The sequence below is a fragment of the Vigna unguiculata genome, chromosome 5 (genome assembly GCF_004118075.2).
Source record: "Vigna unguiculata cultivar IT97K-499-35 chromosome 5, ASM411807v1, whole genome shotgun sequence".
NCBI classification, from domain to species: domain Eukaryota; kingdom Viridiplantae; phylum Streptophyta; class Magnoliopsida; order Fabales; family Fabaceae; genus Vigna; species Vigna unguiculata.
The window spans coordinates 423,855-447,580 of NC_040283.1; the positions used below are offsets into that span (position 1 = coordinate 423,855).

The window sequence follows — 23,726 nt, forward strand, 5'->3', positions numbered from 1 at the left end:
TTATACGTTGAACTCAAATAAAACTTATGTGAATTAGAAATAACTATACAAAACTTGTAATAGTTAAAGGAATTATGTTAGTCTTAAACACCATATAGCAAGTCTATGGTGGTGCAATTTATTAGTGAATTGATGATTATATGTGTAACAATATCTTCGTATAACTTTTAGATTCTTAGGTGCACTAGCTTATGCTGTGGTCTTCGTGAAAATAAATTTTAAAAAATATATACATGGATGCAAGAAATGTGAATGACCTATGATATTCTTAAAACTCTAGGACTCGGACAATTTCAATTGTCTTAAATTGAGTGGTTTAAATAGACCAATACTCTCCTACTACAATTTTTGAATAGATAGGATTATGAGAAAAAAACTTTTATTTATCTAATTCTAAATTTTTGTTATGACGTGGCGTGTGAATTAAATGTTAAAAGTGTTCGATAGAATGAAAACGTATAATCTTTTATAAATTTTGTGGCAAAAGTATAAATAAAATAAAACAACTAATGAAAAAACTCGTAAAACATGAAGTTTTGGCTCATGTTTAGGCGAGTAAATATGTGATTAAACAATTTTTACAACATTTAAAAAAAAAGAGAAGACTTTTAATTTTGAGTGGAAAGAAGCTGCTAAATTTGTAATTTAAGTTAGGGTGATGTGAAATATTGATGAAACATAAGTTTTAGTAAACAAACATAAAAAAGGTTAATAAAAAAAATTCAATTAAACTATTTTTTTTAAACTTTTGTAAAAAGAAAATCTCTCAAATGTCATGACTTGTATTTTATTTCACATTTACACTCCCTGACCATCTCGCCGGATCCAGGCAAAGTCCCCGAACGATCATCAAATCAAAAGATCCTCGCGATACACTCTGCATTGCAGCAGAGAAGAAAAGTTCGATTTACATGGCGAAGCAACACACGGCGGCGGCACCGGCGGCGCCGCTGTCACGATTCGGCGTGCTGGTTGCGCAACTCGAATCTATAGTGGCCTCCGCCGTTCACAAATCACCGCAGCCACTTCTTTGCTTCGATCTCCTCTCCGATCTCATCACCGCCATCGACGAGGACACCAAGGTCTCTCTCTCTCTCTCTCTCTCTCTCCCTCCCTCTCTCTCTCTCTATATCAACCTTCCATCGCATTGCTGTGGATTTGTTTTTTCTTCTTCTTTGCTCGTTCGTTTTTCCGCATTATTTCATTAGTTCGATATTGGTTGATTTTAAAAAAACTCCGCTGATTCACTGTTTGTTCCTCACGTAATTTGGATTCATTCACATTTTTTTTTTTCTCTCGAATCTATATCTCCAGTAGATTAAGTTGAGATTTAGAATTCAGAGGGATGTGCATTTGCACTTGTCAGTTCGGATAAGCCGTTCCTGCTTTTTTCTTTCACGCTATCATGGTGTGATGAGCTGACTTAGCTAAGTTTAAAATTCAATGCATGCTGAATAGAGCACTGAGAGCAAGCTAGGAATAAGATTATGGTTAAGATACGACTCTTATTGCCTTTTCAGAACGAGCTCTTGTTTATATACTGGAGCTCTGTAATTATTATGAGGTTTAATGTTATTCTTTTGCTTTTTGGCGCTTTTATTTTAGCCTGAATTTCCGAAACTCTATTACCGGTGGTTGTCAAATTCTAATGTTATAGAATATGGTTTCCAGGAGAATATTTTGTTGTGGCAAAGGAGATGTGAGGATGCTTTGAATTCCCTGCTTGTTTTTGGTGCACGACGGCCTGTGCGTCACTTGGCATCGGTAGCGATGGCAAAGGTCATATCTAAGGGAGATTCAATATCAATTTACTCCAGAGCAAGCAGCCTTCAGGGATTCCTCTCAGATGGGAAGAGGAATGAACCTCAGAAGATTGCTGGTTTGTCTAGATTAAAGATTTCTGGAAGTTTTAGATAGATCTTGCATTCCTAAATATTCTTATAATCATCATACTACAAAACTTGTGTGGTTAAATTGTTGTGTCTTTCCTTTGAAGCAGTCATGAGCACAAACATAAAAAAGAAGCAATGAGCACATTTCTATTCCATAACAATTTTAAGGGAAAGACGCACCCTTAAGGATGCTATCATGGCACTTCAATTACAAACTATAGGACTATATAACTTATACATTGCCTCAAAATTTGTTGTGCCATTTTTTATTACAACCTTTGCGACAAAGCAAGTAACTGCACATCTAAAACCTGATCTAACGTACAAGGATACACACATTGTTTCCCATGAACTCCAAAAGGTTGTTCCAAAGTAAATTAACCTCCTTACATTGCAAAGATTATTAGCCTTATCCTGGAGAAGCTATGAAAATAGCATTAGGGAGAAGCCATGAATACAATGATATTTGTGAGCAAATGTTGGAGCAAGGAGACACCAACCAGCCACATCACCATAAAGTTTTGACTTATTTTTATTTTTCTTAAAATAAGAAATTCATTAAGATAGAAAAAATGGGCCACTTCCTTGTTGTTAGAAGCTTTAAAACAAGTCATGATAAACTGTTGGAAATTAGACAGAAATAATTAAGTTATGGGGAAGATGTGATGTGACACTTCCATAAATCAAGGAAAATAAGGAGCACAAGGAAGAGCATTTCTCCCATGTATAATATGTACTCATCTTCTTCCATACTCCTGACTAATCTTAGGACATTTAAAAGAAAGAAAATGAAATGTAGCAGTCCTTGCCAAATAAAATAAGGGAACTCATTGTTTTTATTCTGGATTTATGTTGGATCTTGTCAATTTGGATTTTAACCTGGGAGAGATACTCTAAATATATGTCCCTTTTAGCCAAAAAGACATTATTGAGAGACAGGGAGAAGTACAAGTAAGAGGGATGATAAGTGTCTTCCCTAGAGAAAACAATTTTTAAACTGTTTCCACTAAGTCACAAGGCCAGAACATTACATTTGCTGCAAGTAAAAGGAGAGCTTTTTGTATCTCAAATTCTATGAATGAACCAAGCAGAGTGCCTCAATACAGGGCATTTAAGCAAGCTTATCACAAAGCAAGTCGGTAAAGAATTTATGGACTGAACCAAACATCTTAGCATAAGTAGCTATCACTTTTATTTGTATGTGTCCTTTTGCTTGTTTTTGGCATGAAATCAGTTGACTCTTACACATCATAGTTTTGTTAATTGTTGTGTTGCATGTTTTTTCTGGAGTGTTATGGTTTTGTTCTTGTTTCTTGCATTTAACTATTCAGATCCTGTCGCTTTTCTTTTGTTTTTACTTCTCATTTTTTTTTTCTGAACATAATTTTATAGGTGCTTCACAATGCTTGGGAGAATTGTATAAGTACTTTGGCAGAAGAATCACTTCAGGTTTACTCGAAACAACAATCATAGCAACTAAACTTATGAAGTTCAACGAGGTAATTCCTTACAAATTTTATGTTCATATGTTTAAATTACTAATAACTGAATAATATGCAAAACATAGATAAAAATGTTATCTTGGTTTATGCATGCCTGTTTTCTTTTGCCTAAGAAAAAACTATAAATTTATGATCCTAGCAGTACCTTTAATTAGTATTCTCTTTTTGATTGTTTTTCCAAATCTATTTACATCGAAAGTTTGTTACTTGATTTACTTTTAACAGGTTTTTGAAATACCTGTAAAGCAACTGTTGAGTGAAAAGATAGAATTTTATTGGGCAGTAACCATTAGAAGTTTTGACCTGAGGTTGCAGGAAATGTGTTTAACATCACCAGAAGACTTTATCAAACTAATGAAATTTACTTGATCGCACCTGTATATGATATTGTACTAAAATTGCTGAATAAGATTAAGAAAATGAAAAGAGGGAATAAAAATAAAAGATGTGTATTTAGTTACATCTTGTTTAGATGTGGGCATATGGCACAGAAGTGTGGAGCAAAGAGGTTGATCATATATTAGAAAGTGAATAAGTGAATGATTATAGTTGTTAAGTTCTTTAGGAAAGAATAAGGGAATCTTAAAGCTTGTAAATAATTTCAATATACTACTATTTAAGAATGTCAATTTTTAGTCTGATAGATAAATCAATGTCATTAATGATCAAACAAAAGCACTGAAATTCCTTATAAGTAGAACTTGAGTTTTTCTTACTTGTATCATCACTCTCTTTCTCTCAACTTGATGAAGTGCCTTTATTTGTCTCACTTTTCTTCATCTATTGCATTTGTCATTTCTGCATCATTTCTCAATTGTCACTTGAGAAAGGTATTTATTCTATTACAATTGACTGTGCTCTCTTTAACGAATTTGCTATGTATCAAACATAAGGAGTTTGTTAGACAAGAAGCATTGTATATGCTTCGGAATGCCTTAGAAGGCTCTGGTGGTAGTGCTGCTTCAACAGCATATTCAGAGGCATTTCGTCTCATAATGAGGTCTGCCACTGGGGATAAGTCATTTGCTGTGAGAATAGCTGCGGCAAGATGTTTGAAGGCATTTGCTAGCATTGGAGGTCCAGGCTTAGGTGTAACAGAACTCGACAATTCAGCCTCTTACTGTGTCAAGGCAGGTATTTTTGTCTCAATTTTGTCTCTTTCACCTGTAAACATGCCAATTGCTTGGTGCAAAATTATAGTATTCTATACATTTCTTTGTTACTGCTACTTTTGATAGGCACTTGAAGATCCCGTATCATCTGTCCGGGATGCCTTTGCTGAAACTTTGGGTTCCTTGCTTGCTCTTGGAATGAATCCTGAAGCACAGGTCTCTATTATTGTTTTTCTCTGGTTTTTCCTTGCTTTTGCATCATTCATACTTACCCCTCAAAATTTTCCAGGTTCAACCAAAGGGAAAGGGTCCTTTACATCAATCAAAAAAACTAGAAGGTGGATTGCAGAAGCATTTGATTTTGGTCTTTACAAAAGGTTTGATGCTCTGTTTAGATCACTGTATTTTGTTTATCAAGAGGGTGCAAAAATATCATGTTTTTAGGCAGTTTGGCTCTAACCTTTTTCAGATGTGCTTGAGCCTGAGCAAAACTCAGAAAATCTTTATAGAAAAACAGAGAATTGTAGCTTTTGGAAAAAAGAAGAAGTAACTTAAGTAGTTTTTAAAAGTACGCTGCAAGGGTTAAGAGGGTGTAGCTCAATTTGTTCAGCGTGAGTTGCTGTAAACTCCCTAACACGTGTTCAATTCCTACAAATAAAAATAGTTGCATATGTTATCTTTTTCTATCTGATCTTGAACTAAATGGCGAGACATTGAAACAGATTGTTTCGTTTAAATGTAATTTTAAGCTAAAACATCCAGACAACTTTTACTTTATTTAAAATTCTAATTTTTTAACTTTAACTTTAAAGTAACTTTTAGGCCATAAAATTCTGGGTCAAATGTACATCTCTGTACTGTCTGTTCTCTCTCTGCCTCACTTTCTCTTATTTTCCCACACATCTATGAATTTTCTTCCATTTTGTCTGATTTCTAACAGTATTTGATGAAATGCGTTGAATGCTGGTATTTCTTTTTGATCATTGGAGGTAAAATAAATGATTGCAAGTGAGTTCTAGGATGACAGGAGGCAATACATAGAACTTCCGTCATGGAATTGCAAAAAAGGGATTTTGCCCATTACCCAGCTAATTGGGCCTTGCTCTTTCTTCTGGTCATTGTGTCTGCAAGGAGTGGGTGAATGGATATTACTTTTAATGTCTGTTGAGTATGAACACAGATTCGTTTCAAAAGGGCTGCAGATTGTTTTATTTTTATTTTCCCACATTTTCTGTATTTCAACTGAGTATTATTTTTCTTTGTATTACTGGTTAAATTTATACCCTGCAGATCGTTGCCTTTTGATTTGGATATATTAATGTTAATAGAAGTTATAAAACCAAAGTAAAGAATGGATTTCATGCCTTGTTTATAAATTCTGATATCATCTAAAAGTTACAAATTTACAACTGTTTCATTTTCTTCTTTCAGCTTTCATTTTTACTTCACATTCTTTGTGGGCATGTAATGATTTTTTTACTTCCATTTCAGTTAGTGGAGTGAAGTCTAGGAATGTTCGGGTTGGGTTAACATTAGCATGGGTATTCTTCTTACAGGTGAATCACATTTCTTTGATAGATATTCAGCTTGCAGTTTATTTAAAGGCATTATTGTGGATATTTGTAGATTGGTTATTTTCTCAGAACATTCAACCCTGTATTGTTTTCTGTTTTAGTAATAGGGACACTTATTCTCATTCTGCTGTTTTTAAGGTTTAGCCATTACTGAGTTTGTTTACTTTAATGAAACATTTTCATTTTACTGTCTTTATTTATTAGTTTTGGTTGGCTACTTTGTTTTTCTTTTTTGAACACTAACTGCTTTTCATCCTTTACTATAATATAAGTTTTTTTCCTCTGACGAACAGTGTTTTTATCTAGACACTTTAATTCAAGTCACTTTAACACATTAAGGTTGGGAGGCAAATTGGAAATGAATTGAAAAAGTCACTTTGTACTCACTTTTCTGTTGTGTGGTTGTTGATGTATGACTGAAAAAGTTTTGATTTTCTGTATTGATCTTTTATTTATATTCTCTTTACATATGCGTAGATTGTCCCCTTTAGTAGTTTGGTAGCTGCCACACGAGAAAATTAAAGTGCATTTACTTGTTCTGATTGTGAACACTACTCTGGTAATTTTTCTTTGCAGGTCATTCGCATAAAATATCTGCTTCCTGACAGTGAGCTGCAAAATTTTGCACTGCAAGTTATGGAAATGCTCCGTGCTGAAACTTCTGTTGATGCCCATGCCTTGGTATTTTTTATATTTTTTAATTTTTTCTTTTGCTTTTAGTTAATTTTATTTGTATATTCATTAAGATAGATGGGCGGAAATAGGACAGGAGAAAGAAAATAGTGGCACTTTTTTTTTTTTTTTAATTTTACTCTTTATTTAAGCCTTGTTTGGGTTTTGGAGGAATTATTTAGACAAGGAGAAACTATAAGAGAAATATGAAGGTGACAAATGATGATAACTTAAAAAATTATAAAAAGGATATGGATTATGCGTAGATCGTTTACCTTGTCTATGAGCAATAGGTCAAACATAATTAGAGTTAGGAGAAGGCAAGGGGGAAGAATGATCCATGGATTGGGAATTTGGCGGTGGAGGATTTGAGTCACTAGAATCTGTAGGCAAGTATGGAGTTATTTGCTCCATTCTGGTATGTGAGAAGAGGTGGTGGAACAATATTGTCTGCATTTTGAGTTGGAGTTTGAGAGGAAGTAGAAATGATCAATGGATCACAAAATGATACACAAAGAGCTTAATGAACAGATGAAGAATGTTCCATGGAGGACAGGAAGAAAAACGTGTCCTCAAAGAAAGTAACATCAACAAACACATAATACCTTATAGTTGAGGGAGAATAACATTTATACCCTTTCTAAATGCGAGAATAGCTCAAAAAGATACACTTTATAGTCTTTGCAGAAAGCTTGTCAAGACCTTGATGGGTTGCCTCTGATGCTACTGGTTTGCGAACTAGCCATTTGCTTCTTTCTTATAAACTAGGTTTAGGGTTGTAATATATTTAGCATTTTAAACTGTTGAGAAGAATTTCTAATTCTTGTCTCAGGCATGTGTTCTTTACGTCCTTCGTGTTGCTGTAACCGATCAAATGACTGAACCTACTCAAAGAAACTTTTTGGTTTTTTTGGGAAAGCAGGTACTATTTGTTTAAATTAAGTTAGTGGTTGCCATGTATTTTTCAAGTTAAGTATTCAGCTATGATGTGTACTGAATCTTATGCCTTTTCCCCACCTTTTGGCAAATTCTAGCTCCAATCACCCGAGGCAGGTCCTTCCATGAAAGTGGCAGCCTTGCGTACACTGTCTTATACTCTAAAGACAGTGGGAGAGGTAAGGCGTATCAGCTTATGTTTCAATTTGGTAAAGAAATCTACATTTTTTAACCAGGAACTACGATGGACTGGGATGTCTCAAGGTGTGCTTATTTTAATTATTCCCTGTGCAGGTTCCATTTGAATTTAAGGAAATTCTTGACAACACTGTAGTTGCAGCTGTGTCACATTCTTCAAAACTAGTGAGCTCATGAAAGCATATTTTATATAGATACAATTTATTATTCTCATACATTAATATCCTTGCTCATGTTGGATTCAAGACTAATTTTAAGTTTAACACATGATATTGTTCTTTGGAATGAAATAACTGAAAATATAAATGATTTGGCCTTGTAAATAGTTTCTTCTGGGAAAATTTGAAAGGAAGCAATATGGCTAACATTCAGTTAGGCTGGCGGTTTGTGGAGACAAAAGAAAGTGATTCCTTTTGTAGTTCTTCACATTATTATTTGAAGGTTGTGTTTGGTTACTGAGATAGGACAATATAGGATCGTGTCATGTGATAAGTTCTTTCGTGTGCCAATAGGATATGCTTAACCTTGTATCATGTTGTCCCAGTGTAATTTGTTTTGGGTGGGGGGTATTTGTTGCTGGGGTATGGTACAACAAGATTAGATAACGTCTCTCACTAAAATATGAAAAAATATATAAATATGTGAATTATGTGTTTAATATAATAATATATGTTCAACATCTTACATAATATTTATGTACAACACACACACAAACTCATATATATATATTTTTTTTTTGGGGTACTAATGTATAATTATTTATAATATATATTTATGAAATCTTTAATGTAAAACTAAAATACTAAAAAGGAAATAAATTTTATTCAATCTTTTTAGAATTCGTGAGAATATTATTAAAGATAATACAATTATAAATATTGTATTGTAATACAAATTATATCCATTATTTAAGTGAAGTTATAATAATATTATGATATAGTATAAAATATTCAATGTTTATTATGTTATTTATCTTTTATTTATTTTTCATATGATTTTTACCATTTAGAGAAGAAATAATATATAAAACTAAAGAAGGAATGCTAATGATATTTTTTTATATAATGTTTATAATTTAAAAAGAAATAATGTACAAATGTAGCAAGTTGTAAAAGAAATTATTGATATTTTTTATCTACCTCAAACATACGATATTATACTTTTATATAAAGTTTTTCTCAACTACTCAAAATGAAGTTTGAGTTCTATATTGATGCTTGGTGGTACATGTGATCTTCATAAAGGTTGTAAACATTTCAAAATTTACAAGGCAAAAGAAAATTTGGAAGAGGTGCTTGTGATAGCACAGCACAGAGTAACTTATTCTGTTACTCTTCCTTCTCTATATATTTGTGTTTTTCTCTAGTGTTATTATATTAGTCAACATTTTCTTTGTAAGATACTTTTCACAGTTTCAATATTCTCCGTTTCTCTCTTTCTGTTTCTTTTCTTTACATGGTAATCAGAGCTACTGTCATGGCTTCCGAAAATTCTTCTTCTACCCACAACACCGAAACCGCCACTTTACGTCCTCCTACCACCCTCACACTTTCAAGACACCTATCTTCCTCAAGCTTACCACTGAAAACATCTTGATCTTGGTTCTCACTGAAATGGTTTGTCTCACCACTGCTTCCCAAAATCTGGAACAAGCTGCATGTTTATCATGCTCAATCTAGAGCCAATGTAAAATCTTTAAAGATTCAGTTTAGAACACCTAAAAAGGATAGAAATACCGCTACCTATCTTCTTGATATCAAGAAGATTGTAGACACCCAGACAGCTATTGGATCTCCTATCTCCACAGAAGTCCACGTTGAAGCAATTCTTGATGGTCTGCTCTTTCTGAAGACTATGACAGTTTCGTCACTTCCATTCTCACCCGCACAGATCCTTACACCATTGAGTTCTTGCTCTTGTCGCAAGAAGAGTGTCTTGAAAAATACAAAACTGCTGCTGTCATCAACAACACTGTCATCTCTGGTTCCAACAACACCTATAGAAATAAAGGTTCTCAATCCTACCAGCGAAACAAATCTACAAACCAAAACAACTCCTTTGTCAAGAATCAACAATATCAAGAATGCTCCAAGAAGTTCTTGGCAGCAACAGAAACCACAATTCAAAAAAACAACTCCTTTGTCAAGAATCAACAATATCAAGAATGCTCCAAGAAGTTCTTGGCAGCAACAGAAACCACAATTTCAAATTTTCAAGAAGTTTAGTCATACTGCCACAAATTGTTGGCACAGGTTTGAGCATGACTTTCAACCTTCCATTTCTGCCAACCAATGTCAACTTTCTTCTTCAGAAATTCATGATGATGCTCCTTCAATTCTGGGAACACCCTGCACTCTAAATGATCCTCTTTGGTATCTGGATAGTGCTGCTACACACCGTATCACTTATGACTCTAATAATTTTTCAACTAAGGGTTCCTACAACGGAAATGACTCGGTCACTCTAGGTGAGGGAAGGTGAATGTCTATTTCGCATATTGGTTCTACTACTTTTTATAGCCCACGCAAAAACACAGTTGTTTTCAAAAAATCTTTTGCATGTTCCTTGTAACAAACAAAAATTTAATTTCCGATCCACAATGTGTCTGTTTCTGGATTACAATTCTCAAACCAAAGGGTTCTGGCAAAGTTTATATCTCTCATGTTCTTTTTAATGAAACTGTCTTCCCTTTTACTTTATCTAATAACCCTTTTTTCCAAAAGGACAAAACTCGCTTTTCTGATACACCAACTAGTATACCTATTTCTGTTATTAAACAGCCTTTTACTGCCACGCCTGCTTTATCTCAGTCAACAAAAAATACTTCTGCCTTACCTCTGCCCACATGCAACACAGCACACATGCTGCCACCTCACAACACTGCACACACACCGAAACATCTGCTGCCACCTCAAAACACTGCACATGCTGACACATCACACTGCTGCAAACACACCACCCAGCTTTTCCCCTTTACCTCAAATTTCACACGATGATACTTCGTCCAATCTGTCCTCAACCTCTCCTCCTGCTACTGACAACTCATCATCCTTCAACCAAGATAGCTCTTCCTCGGATACCACGACTGACATGATATCTCCACCTCCCAACTCCCAACCAATGATCACATCAAAATCAGGTATTTACAAACCTAGAATTTTCATGTCTCAGCTTCTCTTGAACCAAGTACTATTAAACAAGTCTTGTCTGATCCTCATTGGTTTAATGCAATGCTAACCGAGTACAGCGCTCTCATTAAAAATGGCACTTGGACACTCGTGGATCTTCCCAAAGGCGGACCCTTATTGGCTGCAAATGGGTTTTTGGAAAGAAATATCATGCAGATGGCACTCTCCAAAAATACAAATCTAGTTGCTGGTTGAGTGATGTTAGAGATGGAAAAAAAAGAAGATTTTACATATACATGCTACTAAAACTTATTTGACTAACTGTTTAATTTGTAATTGTTATAGATATGATTTCATTATATTAAATAGAGATAAGATATGATCTGATGTGGAATATCTTATCAAGTACCTCTCATTATTAGATATTGATTTTGTTCTTTATTATTGTATTTCTTCTTCATTATAAATAAGAATATTCACGTGGGTACTCAAGGCACGAAAGTCATTATATTCTTTCTTGGTTTTTCGTTCTCCACATGGTACCAGAGTGGTAACATCCTATGTAGAACTATCCAAATGGGCCTGGCCTGATGGGCTTGTCCAAAAAGACCACAAAACAAGCTAGATTATGTCAAAAATAGTGGATTTCTTTTTGCACTTCCAAAAAGTCACAGCATGGTTATGGTGTTTTGGCATTTATTTCTTTTCTTCAATATCTGTTCTAAATTTGCAAATTCTCAGGTTCGAATTGAGGCGGCTTTGGCTTTACGTACATTGGCTGAAGTCGATCCCACTTGTGTTGGTGGTTTAACTTCATATGGGGTGACCAATCTTACTGCTTTAAGAGAGAGCGTTTCTTTTGAAAAGGTAAAGTTTGTCAAAGTTTACATAATCTATATTTCATTGCATGTTCGATAGTTGTTAATTTTTTTTTATTAAAGACAGGTGAAGATTGATAAGTAATTTAGTCAGACAGCTTACTGGAGTCTGTTTTTAATTAATAAAGGTTCTGTTTGGATAAACTTTTTCACAAACACTTATAGGGGAAAATAATAAGAAAGAACAATGAACTAAAATTTTCCATAAGCTAAAATTAGCTCATGTATACGTTTTTTAATTTATTTTTTTAACTAAAAGCAAGTATGCAGTAGCATCACTATGCTATATGCAATCCCAACTAGGTTGATACACTGGCAACGTCAATTGCCTGCCCTCCAATTGTTAATCTGACAGCTATGTAATAATTAGTATGAAGAGGTATGTCTTTTCAACAGATGTGTTCCAGAGCTAATACAGCTTTATTTTGGTCTGTTTTGCACATGTCTAGTACGAAGTTCTTGTAAAAAAATTGTTTGCCTGTTCATTTTAAAGGTTCTGATAAAAGTAAAGTGGCAATGTGCACTTTACGTTAGGTGAAATGGCCACTTTGCCAAGGGCATCTGGCTGCATGTGCATGGATTAGAGAATTAGATGGTGTTGTAGATTCGAATTGGTGTTGTGATCAGGGTGGTCTTTAGGGATTTGCATTTCTGATTTGAGTTAGAAACTTACACCGGGGTAACTAGGCACAATTATACCATTTAACAACTAACTACAGAAAAATAGAAAATGATATGGGTCTGTTAGCTCAACCATTAAAATATAACTAATTTTTGTTATTACTATGGACTTTGTCAAGTGAATTATTTGGAATCATGAATAACATTCTATGCAAATGGTTCGTATGTATTAAGGTAGTTGAATATAAGCCTAAGTCAACCCCTCGAAACTACTTCAGTCATGTGAGGTTGCATCCATTTATATATATAAATGGATGCAACCTCACATGACTGAAGTGGTTTCGAGGTATATAAATGGATGCAATTTCACATGACTGAAGTGGTTTCGAGGTATATATATATATAAATGGATGCAACCTCACATGACTGAAGTGGTTTCGAGGGGTTGACTTAGGCTTATATTCAACTACCTTAATACATACGAACCATTTGAATAGAATGTTATTCATGATTCCAAATAATTCACTTGACAAAGTCCATAATAATAACAAAAATTAGTTATATTTTAATGGTTGAGCTGACAGACCCATATCATTTTCTATTTTTCTGTAGTTAGTTGTTAAATGGTATAATTATGCCTAGTTACCCCAGTGTAAGTTTCTAACTCAAATCAGAAATGGAAATCCCTAAAGACAACCCTGATCATAACACCATCTAATTCTCTAATCCATGCACATGCAGCCAGATGCCCTTGGCAAAGTGGCCATTTCACCTAACGTAAAGTGCACATTGCCACTTTACTTTTATCAGAACCTTTAAAATGAACAGGCAAACAAATTTTTTACAAGAACTTCGTACTAGACATGTGCAAAACAGACCAAAATAAAGCTGTATTAGCTCTGGAACACATCTGTTGAAAAGACATACCTCTTCATACTAATTATTACATAGCTGTCTCTAATGATAGGTATTATACATAAAATACTTTTTGTTGATTTATTTGTAGTTATAAAAAATCTATCTTCAACTAGTGGCTCTCCTAAAATTTCATTTTATGAATTGATGTTATGCCTTATTTGCAGGGAAGCAATTTGCAGTTTGAGCTCGATTCTTTCCATGGCCAGGCTGCTGTCTTGGCAGCTTTAGTCTCTATTTCACCAAAATTACCTCTTGGTTATCCAGCCAGGTAAGTTTCTTTCCTCCCTCATTAATTAATTTTATATTTTTATTTATTTATTTATTTGTTATTTTTACCTAGTTAAGTTACATTTATTTCTACACCAAATGTATGAATTGCTTTTCAGTATGCAAATATTTGTGCCTAAGCCTTGAATTTGGAAGTGCTCAGTTTTTGCTTTGGTTGTAATTTATATAAAGGTCTTGTGAAATAGAAGTTGATTAACACTTACTTTATTTGGATGAAGTGTGAAATGATTTGAAGATTAAAAAGAAATCAAAATTGTATCATAAAAGAATCAGAATGATTCACGGACTTGTCCTTTATATAATGGCTATATGGTACATGATATAAATGTCAGTTCTTTTGTTTAGTTGTCTTCCATGAAAGGGTATCAAGGGTTGCCAATTCTTTTTTACTGGGTATACTCTTCTAGCTTTATTATTTGACACGTATTAAAGCTTCTCACAATGCAAGCTCTTAATGTAATTTTTATTCTTAGTTTCATTGTGGAGCTAGATAATACCAGTTTGTGTGGTATGCCATATATGCATTTTTTCATTTCATTAGACTGTAACTGGTCCCTTAGTGATATCAGTTAATCAGTTACATAACTGTTAGCTAGTATGTTAGTGCTAGATTTGTTATCAGTAGGAAGTATAGCAACTATAGATATCAATGCATAGAAGATGTATTGAGTGAGAGGGATAGATATTGACCATTAGACCAGAACGGTCAAGATTAAAATATAATATTGTTGAGTATAGTTCGACATTAGTTCTCAAGATTGAATGGTTGTGAATTTTAGTTCCCAAGAATTTAAAAATCTTCGGATAAACCCATACTTCACAAGTAGAAATTAATTTTTTGATTATTTTCCACAGTAGTTTTGCACAGAAAAGGATTAAAGTGAATTGTGTTTTGTAAGTCAGGGACCAACGATTTTTTTTTTTTTTTAAATTTCATGGACTAATGGAAGGATTTTAAACTCTCAAGGACAAAATTGTTTGACACATAAAATCGGGATGATTAATTTGGGGTTGATCGTAAAATTTTCCTAGTTTTTTTCAAAAACTCATTTAACCTCTTATAAGTTATGTGATTTTAAATATTTTTTAATCTTCATTCATTATGTATGACCAACATTTGCCCACTCATACTCATTCTCAGAAAACAATTTTCTATATATATATATATCATTTCATATATATATATAATTAAATTTGATATAAGCTGGTTGCTATAAACATTTCTAACTAACTAAATAACTCTAATAGATTGCCAATCACAAAATGACATGTTTCATACAACACACTAATATTCAATGACCAAGGAATCATCATTTATTAAATTTAATGCTTTCTTGATTTGCTGCACTATTTAATAATATTGAGCAATGACCAGGCTTCCTGGATTGGTGTTTGGGGTTTCAAAGAAAATGCTTACAGAAGATAGTCGCAACCCGGTGGCAGCCACAGTTGAAAAAGAAGCTGGATGGTTGCTTTTGTCTTCATTATTGGCTTCTATACCGAAGGAGGTTTGGACTTATTGATAGTTTGGTTTTTTCTAAAGCTACGTGTCTTTTTGTGTAAAATAAAGGAAAGCATGTGTAAATGTTTGTTATCATCATTACAGAAAATAAATCCTAGTATTTTATAATAACATTAAGGAGAATAATCAGGACTTCCAGGGAGCTTGTCTTAGTTACTTCCTTCAGAATAATTAGTAATATGAAGCCCATGTGATTTTCTTTAGCTTTCTGACGTTTTGAAAATTTATAACACGAAATTCTACATGTTTTCAAAAGACTCTTTTAATATGAAATCTGAAAATTATGTACCTAGGATAAGCCTCATAATTGATTTAAACTAAATTCTGATGCCATGGACTTTTTGGTTGCATGCAGGAGCTTGAAGAGGATGTTTTTGATATTCTTGCCTTATGGGCTACTCTGTTTTCTGAGACTCCTGAAAATGAAATTAAGAAAACTGCTGAATTGTTGTCAAGGATTTAGTAAGTACATTTTAACAGTATCCTGTATCTTTACTGTGATCAAACTTTTATATGATTATCTTTACCTTTTTTTATTAATTGAATTTTTTATCCCTCTTATTGTTATTTGATTCTCTAAAATATAGAGATCAGTAAACTTGTTATCTTATGAGGTAAACCACAATTTTCACAATCATGAATATTAATTAACTTGGACTTGTTAAGTAAATTGTTTGGGTAAAAATGATAATTTTTTTATGTGAATGACCCCTTGACTTGGTTGTCCTTTTTTATTGTTTTAAATGTTTTGGGAGTATAGTGGAGAATAAGGAGTGTATCAATCTTTCTGCGGAAGGACCTTCATTTGTTGTAGTTAAATGCCTGAATTTTTACCATCGGTGCCACTAATCTTTGTCTGATAGCTTGTTTTGCACCTTGTGTTAGTTTTAGGTTGTAAACATTTTGAGCAAATTTCTTTGTCTAATTATCTTTCTTTTTACCATATATTATGTTATTATGATAAAGGAAAAAAATGTGGAAGTATTTACTGCAATTTTTCATTGAACAAAGTAAAGGAAAGTGAGTAGGTATCCGGGATCCAAGTTCTTTTATCATTTAAATTTCAAAAAGTTCATGTTGTTTTCTACCTTTTATTTATTTTCTGAGTTGATTAGTAATTGTAAAATGTGTTTGTCTGTGCATTTGTCATTCATTATTTCCTCTTGTATCTTGTAGCGTATGGTCTGCAGCTGTTCATGCACTCACTGCATTCATTAAATGCTTTATATCTTCTAATTCTGTAAATGGTGGTGTTCTACTTCAACCGGTTCTTGTATACCTTAGTAGGTATAACTTTCTTTCTTGTATACCTTCTCCTTTTCATTTGTGGCTGAGTCTGTTACTTCATTTTACATTTTGTATCAAGTCCTAATCTATGTTGAAAGCAGTGCATTGTCAATGATATCAGCATTAAGAGCCAAGGAATTGTCATATGTAAAGCATGCAGTGGACGTATTTGTTATCAGAACTTTAATAGCGTACCAATCTATTCCTGATCCTGTCTCATTTAAAAATGACCATCCTCAGATAATCCAACTATGTACATATCCGTTCAGGTAGTGTTTGCTCTCTTTATTTCATATATACTTTAATTTGGTTTTATTAGTAATCGATGTTGGACTTGAGATTTTCTCAATAGTTGTTATTTGTTGATTCATTAAAAAGAATGTTCGATTTTATCTGTCCTGTGTTGTAATCCTGTGTAGTAATCGTTCCTTTAAAATGACAACAATGTCATGTTTGGTAATGTGAAAAAATATGTAAAATGCCATTATAGTGTTTTTCTCTTCTTTCTAGTTTTTCTAGTTCATCTTATTTTCAAGAATTTTCTCTGTATGTTCTGGGTTGATAATGTTATTATAAATAGTCTTCAAAAGTTGTAAGGAGCTTTGTGTTTTGTGCTAGACCTAGTTCCTAGATGTATCTTATTGAATTCTATTCTTTTCCATCTCATACATTGTATCTGATGTATCCCATGCTATTATAAATATGAAATGCTAAGAGACGGTAATGCATTCTTTAATTCATTCTAGTATTCTTGTGTATCTATCTCAAGTTGGTATTAGGGTCTGTTAGATATATCGCGTTAATTAGGGAAACATAGTGTCTATTGTTTATTAGGGAAAATAGACATTGTTTGATATTGGTAAATATTGTTGATATTGTTTATTATAATATCTTCTATTTACCATGTTTATGTTTGGTTGCCATATATACTTGTATCACTCTTTATTATAAATACATTCACCCTATGTGTATTTTAGACTTAGGGAAGATTAACCTTATACAGTTTTTCTCAATATTCAGTAGCGTCGATCCTGCTCTGTTACTCTCTATCCTGTCTTTGTTTGGGAAATAGTTGTCTATCTGTCATGCTCCATGTTGTTTGCTGTTGTTTGCCCTGTTGTCATCCACTGTCGATTTTTTGTCGTCCGACGCTTCAGTCTGATGGGCCTCGAGAAATGTGACCCAACTTCGGTGAGAGCACACCCAAACTCAGATTGACGTGCCATCAAGCATCGTCCAAATGCCGCACTGCTGTAGGCACGTTTCTATTGCCTTTTCCTGGTTGTCGGAGCTGTTTGAGTTTGTTTCCACCCTTTGTACTTCATTTCGAGAGCATTTGGTGTGTCCTCTACTCATGATCACAGTTTCTCTCACTTGAAACCATAGGTTTCCCTGTTTCACTTCTGGACTGTCTCCCTATCCATGCTCAACATGCCTACTTGTGAAAAAGGAGGTCGTGGCACTAGAGGTTGGCATCCTTGCGGTAGAGAGCATCCTCAATCCCATATGGTAAAAGAATGGATTACACCTAAGAAAATTGTAACTCTTTACATGCCTATCCTAACAAGGCTGCCAACATTTCCAAGTTTGAAGTTTCGGAGCCAAAGTTCTCTAATAAAGAATATCATGAATATGTCAGGTTAAAATTTGAGAGCCAAGCACAATGTTTCACCCATTCTATTTTATCAAAAGCTTGCATTTCTCAAGCCTTGAAGTGTCAAAGTTCATGGATAATTGATTCTAGTGCTTCTGGAGACATATTTCTGCTAATCCTTCATTATTCTCTTTATTTCTTATCCTAAAATTCCTCATGTTATTATTTTAGCCAATGAATCCAAAGTTACTTCTCAAGGAGTAGGTCAAATGTCCCTTTCTCCCTCCTTAACCTAAATCATGTTCTTGTCCCTAATTATCCTTTCAATCGAATTTCCCCAAGTCAACTAATCAAATCGTTGAATTGTTCCATTATCTTTGATGCCATTATTTTTGTCATACAAGAGCGTGGTACAAGTTGATTGATTGGTGAAGGACATGAATCTAGAGGACTCCATTATCTTGGTTCTAGACCATCTTTGTCTTGTTTAGCATCCCCATCTCTGTGTTTGTTTCTTTCTCAAGTGGTAAAAAGTTATTTCTTGAGCAATTGAAGACATTACAAAAGATTTGAAGTAGTGAATCTTCCTTAACAATGATAAAAATGCCAAGAAACAAACGAATTATTTTTGAAAACCTACTGTATGCTTACATCAATTAAAACCAATGATTATTACTGTCCCAGATCGATTACTGTGCTATAAAAGCATTATTAAAAATGATGCAAAAGTTATTGCTAGTTATATAGTGCTTTCAAGAAAAACTGCAAGAGTTATGCTGTGAGCATATATGCCAAATTAGGCATGGTTGCATCACCAAAACCACTAAACCTAACCATTAATTCTAAAACTGTTTAATGATTTTTCTTTTTTTGCATTTACTTCATATTTGTAACAATTAACTGTTAGCTATTTATTGACTGTTATGAGTTTTGTTGTTTCTTGTTTGAATAAGACATGCTTCAGAATATGAAGAAAGTTCGTGCTTGAGGTTGCTCTTAGACAAGAGAGATGCATGGTTGGGTCCATGGATTCCTGGAAGGTTAATATCTGGCTGTAATGCAATTAAGATTCTCTGTTTCCGTTTACTCATTAGAATAAATTGCAATGAACCGTTCTTGTCAGATGAAATTTTACAATTATACAAATGTTTCCTATGTTGTTGCAAAGTTCAAAAATCCGCCTTTTAATTGCAAGAAGCATATGTAGTGTTAGGTTCCACCAAGATACTCTTGGAGTATTAGCTGTTCAGGATAAACTAAATCATGTCAAATTCTTTTTCTGCATCCTGTATACATTTTTATATCCTTCATCCAATCACTGTTAGTAGCATTTTAAGGTGTTTGGCTTGATTTTCTGGCTTCATTCAATCACTATTAGTGATGTCATCAATTACGCTAATACTTCTGTTATCTATTTATGATGTTTATTATAGGTGGGCAAACCATTGTAATATAATTTAGTGATGTCATCAATTATGCTAATATTTCTGTTATGTATTTATGATGTTTAACATAGGTGAGGCTGATATTGTATGGAATGTGAGATCGGGTAGCATTAATTTGAAAACAAGTGGAGAGATCCTTTTAGGTGTGTCTCTTTTCTTTCTAAGTTTCTAACTTGTTTTTCTGTGAAAAAAGGGATTGGTTTGAAGATGAGATTCGAGCTTTCCAAGGAGGGAAAGATGGGCTTATGCCCTGTGTATGGGAGGATGAAATTTCTAGCTTTCCTCAGGTATTAAATTTTTAAAGAATACAATTAGCAATCAGCTGCTTATTTAGTTAGTAATATACCATTAAGAATAAAGTAACTGATTGTTTGTCTCTAACTTTTTTAAGATTAGAAATATTTCTGCCTTGTACTCGTAAAATGTAATTCTCTAATATATATTTTTTTTGTATTTTCTATTTGGTTTTATAAAGCTATACTTCGATTTTAATATTCCAATTAAATTTGTGATTGTTACATGTGGCCTTTTCACCATAATATGTGATCAACTAATTATTTGAACTTAATTTCTTTTTGTGGCATGCTCATGGAAGGTTCTGAATTAGAAGAAACATTATTAAGTAGGAGCTGGAAATTTGTAAACTATTTTTTTTGCATATGTTTGTTGTAAAGATCTTGTGTTACTAAAGTTTTTGCACAAATATTCATAGGAGCCAAAAAGGGGTTTTTTATAAATTTAATGAAATTGAAAATGTTAAGATATCTTTAATATCTTATTTTTTGTTTCTATTGTTATTATTCTTTATATGTATTTTGGGCTTAGCCCATATGTTTTTTATTATATATACATCCCCTATGTGTTTTTTCTACACAAGGGAGATGTATCTCAATCCCTATTTTCCCTATATGTAATATGGTATAAGAGTCAAGTTAGAGCCTATCCTAGCGAGCTTTCTTGGACATTCTGTTCCACCTGCTATCGGGCTGCTAATGGACCACCAAATGATTTCTAGTCCCACGCACGAGATGAATATACCTCGGCGTGAGTGGGTGTGTTGGAAATCCCACATTGACTAGAGATAAGGCAATTTCATAATATATAAGTGAGGTGCAAACCTCACCTTCAAACCAGTTTTGTGGGGTTCAGTTAGGCTTAAAGCCCACTTCTAACATGGGGATTGAGATTAATCTCCCTTGTGTAGAAAAAACACATAGGGGCTGTATTTATAATAAAGAACATATGGGCTAAGCCCAAAATACATATGAAGAATAATAACAATAGAAACAAAAAATAAGATATTAAAGATATCTTAACACTCCTCCTCAAGTTGGTGCATACAAATTGTATGAATCAAGCTTGTTACAAATATAACTAATTCTCGGTCCCCGTAAATATTTAGTGAAAATATCTGATAACTGATCACTTGAGTTAACAAACTTAGTCTTGATGTCTCTAGACATAATCTTTTCTGGAATGGAATGACAATCAATCTCAATTTGTTTAGTCCTCTCAATGTTATGAAGAGTAGCTTGATTGTCACATATAAGTGTCATTTGATTAACGTCTCCAAACTGTAACTCTTTGAGCAACTGCTTAAGTCAAACAAGCTCACAAATGGCTGAAGCCATGGCTCTATATTCTGCTTTTGCACTATACCTTGCCATAACACTTTATTTCTTGCTTTTCGAAGAGATCAAGTTACCTCCAATATAGACACAATATCTGGATGTAGACTTTCTATCAGAAGGAGATCCTGCCCAATCAACATCTGAATAACAAACAACTCTTGTATGGTTATTAGAACCATATAACAACCCTTTACTAGGAGATCCTTTAATATACTTCAGTATACAAATGACTGCATTCCAATGATCTTCGGATGGAGAATTAAGAAATTGGCTTAATTCAATTTCCCAACTAATCTTCTATATTGTTCAGGATCTGACATAGGCTTCCCCTGATATGGTAGAAGTTTAGTATTGGGATCCATAGGTGTGTCAACAGATTTTGAATTCATCAACCCAGTTTCTTCCAAAATATCCAGTGCATACTTTCGTTGAGCAATAACAATACCATCTTTGTCGGACTGTGCCACCTCAATACCCAAGAATATCTGAGTTTTCCAAGATCTTTGGTCCGAAAATGGTCACAAAGATGTTGTTTCATCTGAGAGATGTCATGGTTATCACTGCCGGTAAGAACAATGTCATCAACATACATTATCAAGTAGACACATCCAGCACTTGAGTGACGATAAAAAACTGAATGATCTGCCTCACATCGAGTCATACCAAATTGGTGAAAAACATTGCTAAATTTTCCAATCCAGACCCTTGGAGACTGTTTTAGGCCATATAAAGATTTGCGAAGACGACATACCAATGCAGAAGACTCCCCCTGAGCAGCAAAACCCGGAGGTTGCTCCATCTACATAGATTGTCTTCACCTTTTTATGCCTGTCTTCACCTCCTGGGTTTGTTGCTCAGGGGGAGTCTTCTGGGTTGGTATGTCACCTACGCAAATCTTTAAATGGCCTAAAACATTCTCCAAGGGCCTGCTTTGGAAAATTTAGCATTGTTGTTCAACAATTTGGTATGACTCGGTGTGAAGCAGATCATTCAGTTTTTTATCGTCACTCAAGTGCTGGATGTGTCTACTTGATAGTGTATGTTGATGACATTGTTCTTACCGACAGTGATAACCATGACATCTCTCAGATGAAACAACATCTTTGTGATCATTTTCAGACCAAAGGTCTTGTAAAACTCAGATATTTCTTGGGTATTGAAGTGGCACACTCCAACAAAGATGGTATTGTTATTTCTCAACGAAAGTATGCACTAGATATTTTGGAAAAACTGGGTTGATGAATTCAAAATCTGTTGACACACCTATGGATCCCAATACTAAACTTCTACCATATCAGGGGAAGCCTATGTGAGATCCTGAACAGTATAGAAGATTAGTTGGGAAATTGAATTATCTTACAGTTACTCGTTTTGACATTTCCTTTATAGTCATTGTGGTAAGCCAATTTCTTAATTCTCCGTGCGAAGATCATTGAAATGCAGTCATTCGTATACTGAAGTATATTAAAGGATCTCCTAGTAAAGGGTTGTTATATGGTTCTAATAACCATACAAGAGTTTTTTGTTATTCAGATGTTGATTGGGCAAGATCTCCTTCTGATTGAAGGTCTACATCCGGATATTGTGTCTCCATTGAAAGTAACTTGATCTCTTGGAAAAGCAAGAAACAAAGTGTTGTGGCAAGTTCTAGTGCAGAATATAGAGCCATGGCTTCAGCCACTTGTGAGCTTGTTTGGCTTAAGCAGTTGCTCAAAGAGTTACAGTTTGGAGACGTTAATCAAATGACACTTATATGTGACAATCAAGCTGCTCTTCATATCAATTCTAATCCTGTCTTTCATGAGAGGACTAAACACATTGAGATTGATTGTCATTTCATTTGAGAAAATATTATGTCTAGAGACATCAAGACTGAGTTTGTTAACTCAAGTGATCAGTTAGCAGATATTTTCACTAAATCTTTACGGGGACCGAGAATTAGTTATATTTGTAACAAGCTTGGTACATACGATTTGTATGCACCAACTTGAGGGGGAGTGTTAAGATATCTTTAATATCTTATTTTTTGTTTCTATTGTTATTATTTTTCATATGTATTTTGGGCTTAGCCCATATGTTCTTTATTATAAATACAGCCCCTATGTTTTTCCTACACAAGGGAGATTAATCTCAATTCCTATTTTCCCTATATTCAATAGAAAAGAAAGAGAGTAACATAATTTTATTTCTTAGTGATCTAGGGTTATACTGATATATTTATAGAATCAGTACAATTGTCTTTGAGTAGGGTTTTACCATGTGAGGAGAAGACCAGTGACTAGTCAGAATAGTTGAATGAATGGGAAATAGCCTGATAAATGGAGGTGGAGAAATGGTGGAATCCCTTGGAAGAAACATTTTAGGAAGTGTTGATCAAAATGCCTTTGATGGAATCTTTTATCATTTGATATATCATAACAGTGTAATTTGATCCTTGTAGCTGACACCTGACTCCACCTAAAGTGGGAAATGATTTGTTGGTTATTATACTATTTTGTGTTAGAATTGCTCTTTCTTTTTAAATAAGT

The 23,726-nt window shown here is 33.9% G+C and overlaps 1 protein-coding gene across 4 annotated transcripts in view; it reads left to right on the forward strand.

Annotated features, from left to right (window-relative positions):
- Positions 1 to 791: 791 nt before the first annotated feature.
- Positions 792 to 23,726, forward strand: part of LOC114185819 (protein SWEETIE) — a 37,807-nt gene continuing 14,872 nt past the window's right edge. The window contains exons 1-19 of one of the 4 annotated variants that reach the window (XM_028073746.1): positions 792 to 1,082; positions 1,672 to 1,879; positions 3,285 to 3,391; positions 4,288 to 4,524; positions 4,633 to 4,722; positions 4,796 to 4,883; positions 5,998 to 6,062; positions 6,657 to 6,761; positions 7,585 to 7,674; positions 7,787 to 7,867; positions 7,983 to 8,051; positions 11,756 to 11,881; positions 13,596 to 13,699; positions 15,095 to 15,227; positions 15,597 to 15,703; positions 16,418 to 16,528; positions 16,630 to 16,797; positions 19,076 to 19,162; positions 19,761 to 19,854. In XM_028073746.1, coding sequence (XP_027929547.1) covers positions 912 to 1,082; positions 1,672 to 1,879; positions 3,285 to 3,391; positions 4,288 to 4,524; positions 4,633 to 4,722; positions 4,796 to 4,883; positions 5,998 to 6,062; positions 6,657 to 6,761; positions 7,585 to 7,674; positions 7,787 to 7,867; positions 7,983 to 8,051; positions 11,756 to 11,881; positions 13,596 to 13,699; positions 15,095 to 15,227; positions 15,597 to 15,703; positions 16,418 to 16,528; positions 16,630 to 16,797; positions 19,076 to 19,162; positions 19,761 to 19,854 — 2,241 coding nt within the window. In that variant the 5' untranslated portion in view covers positions 792 to 911. Of the gene's footprint in view, positions 1,083 to 1,671; positions 1,880 to 3,284; positions 3,392 to 4,287; positions 4,529 to 4,632; positions 4,723 to 4,795; positions 4,884 to 5,997; positions 6,063 to 6,656; positions 6,762 to 7,584; positions 7,675 to 7,786; positions 7,868 to 7,982; positions 8,052 to 11,755; positions 11,882 to 13,595; positions 13,700 to 15,094; positions 15,228 to 15,596; positions 15,704 to 16,417; positions 16,529 to 16,629; positions 16,798 to 19,075; positions 19,163 to 19,760; positions 19,855 to 23,726 lie in introns of those variants that run through there. The other 3 variants (XM_028073747.1, XM_028073748.1, XM_028073749.1) reach the window with 3 other exon arrangements.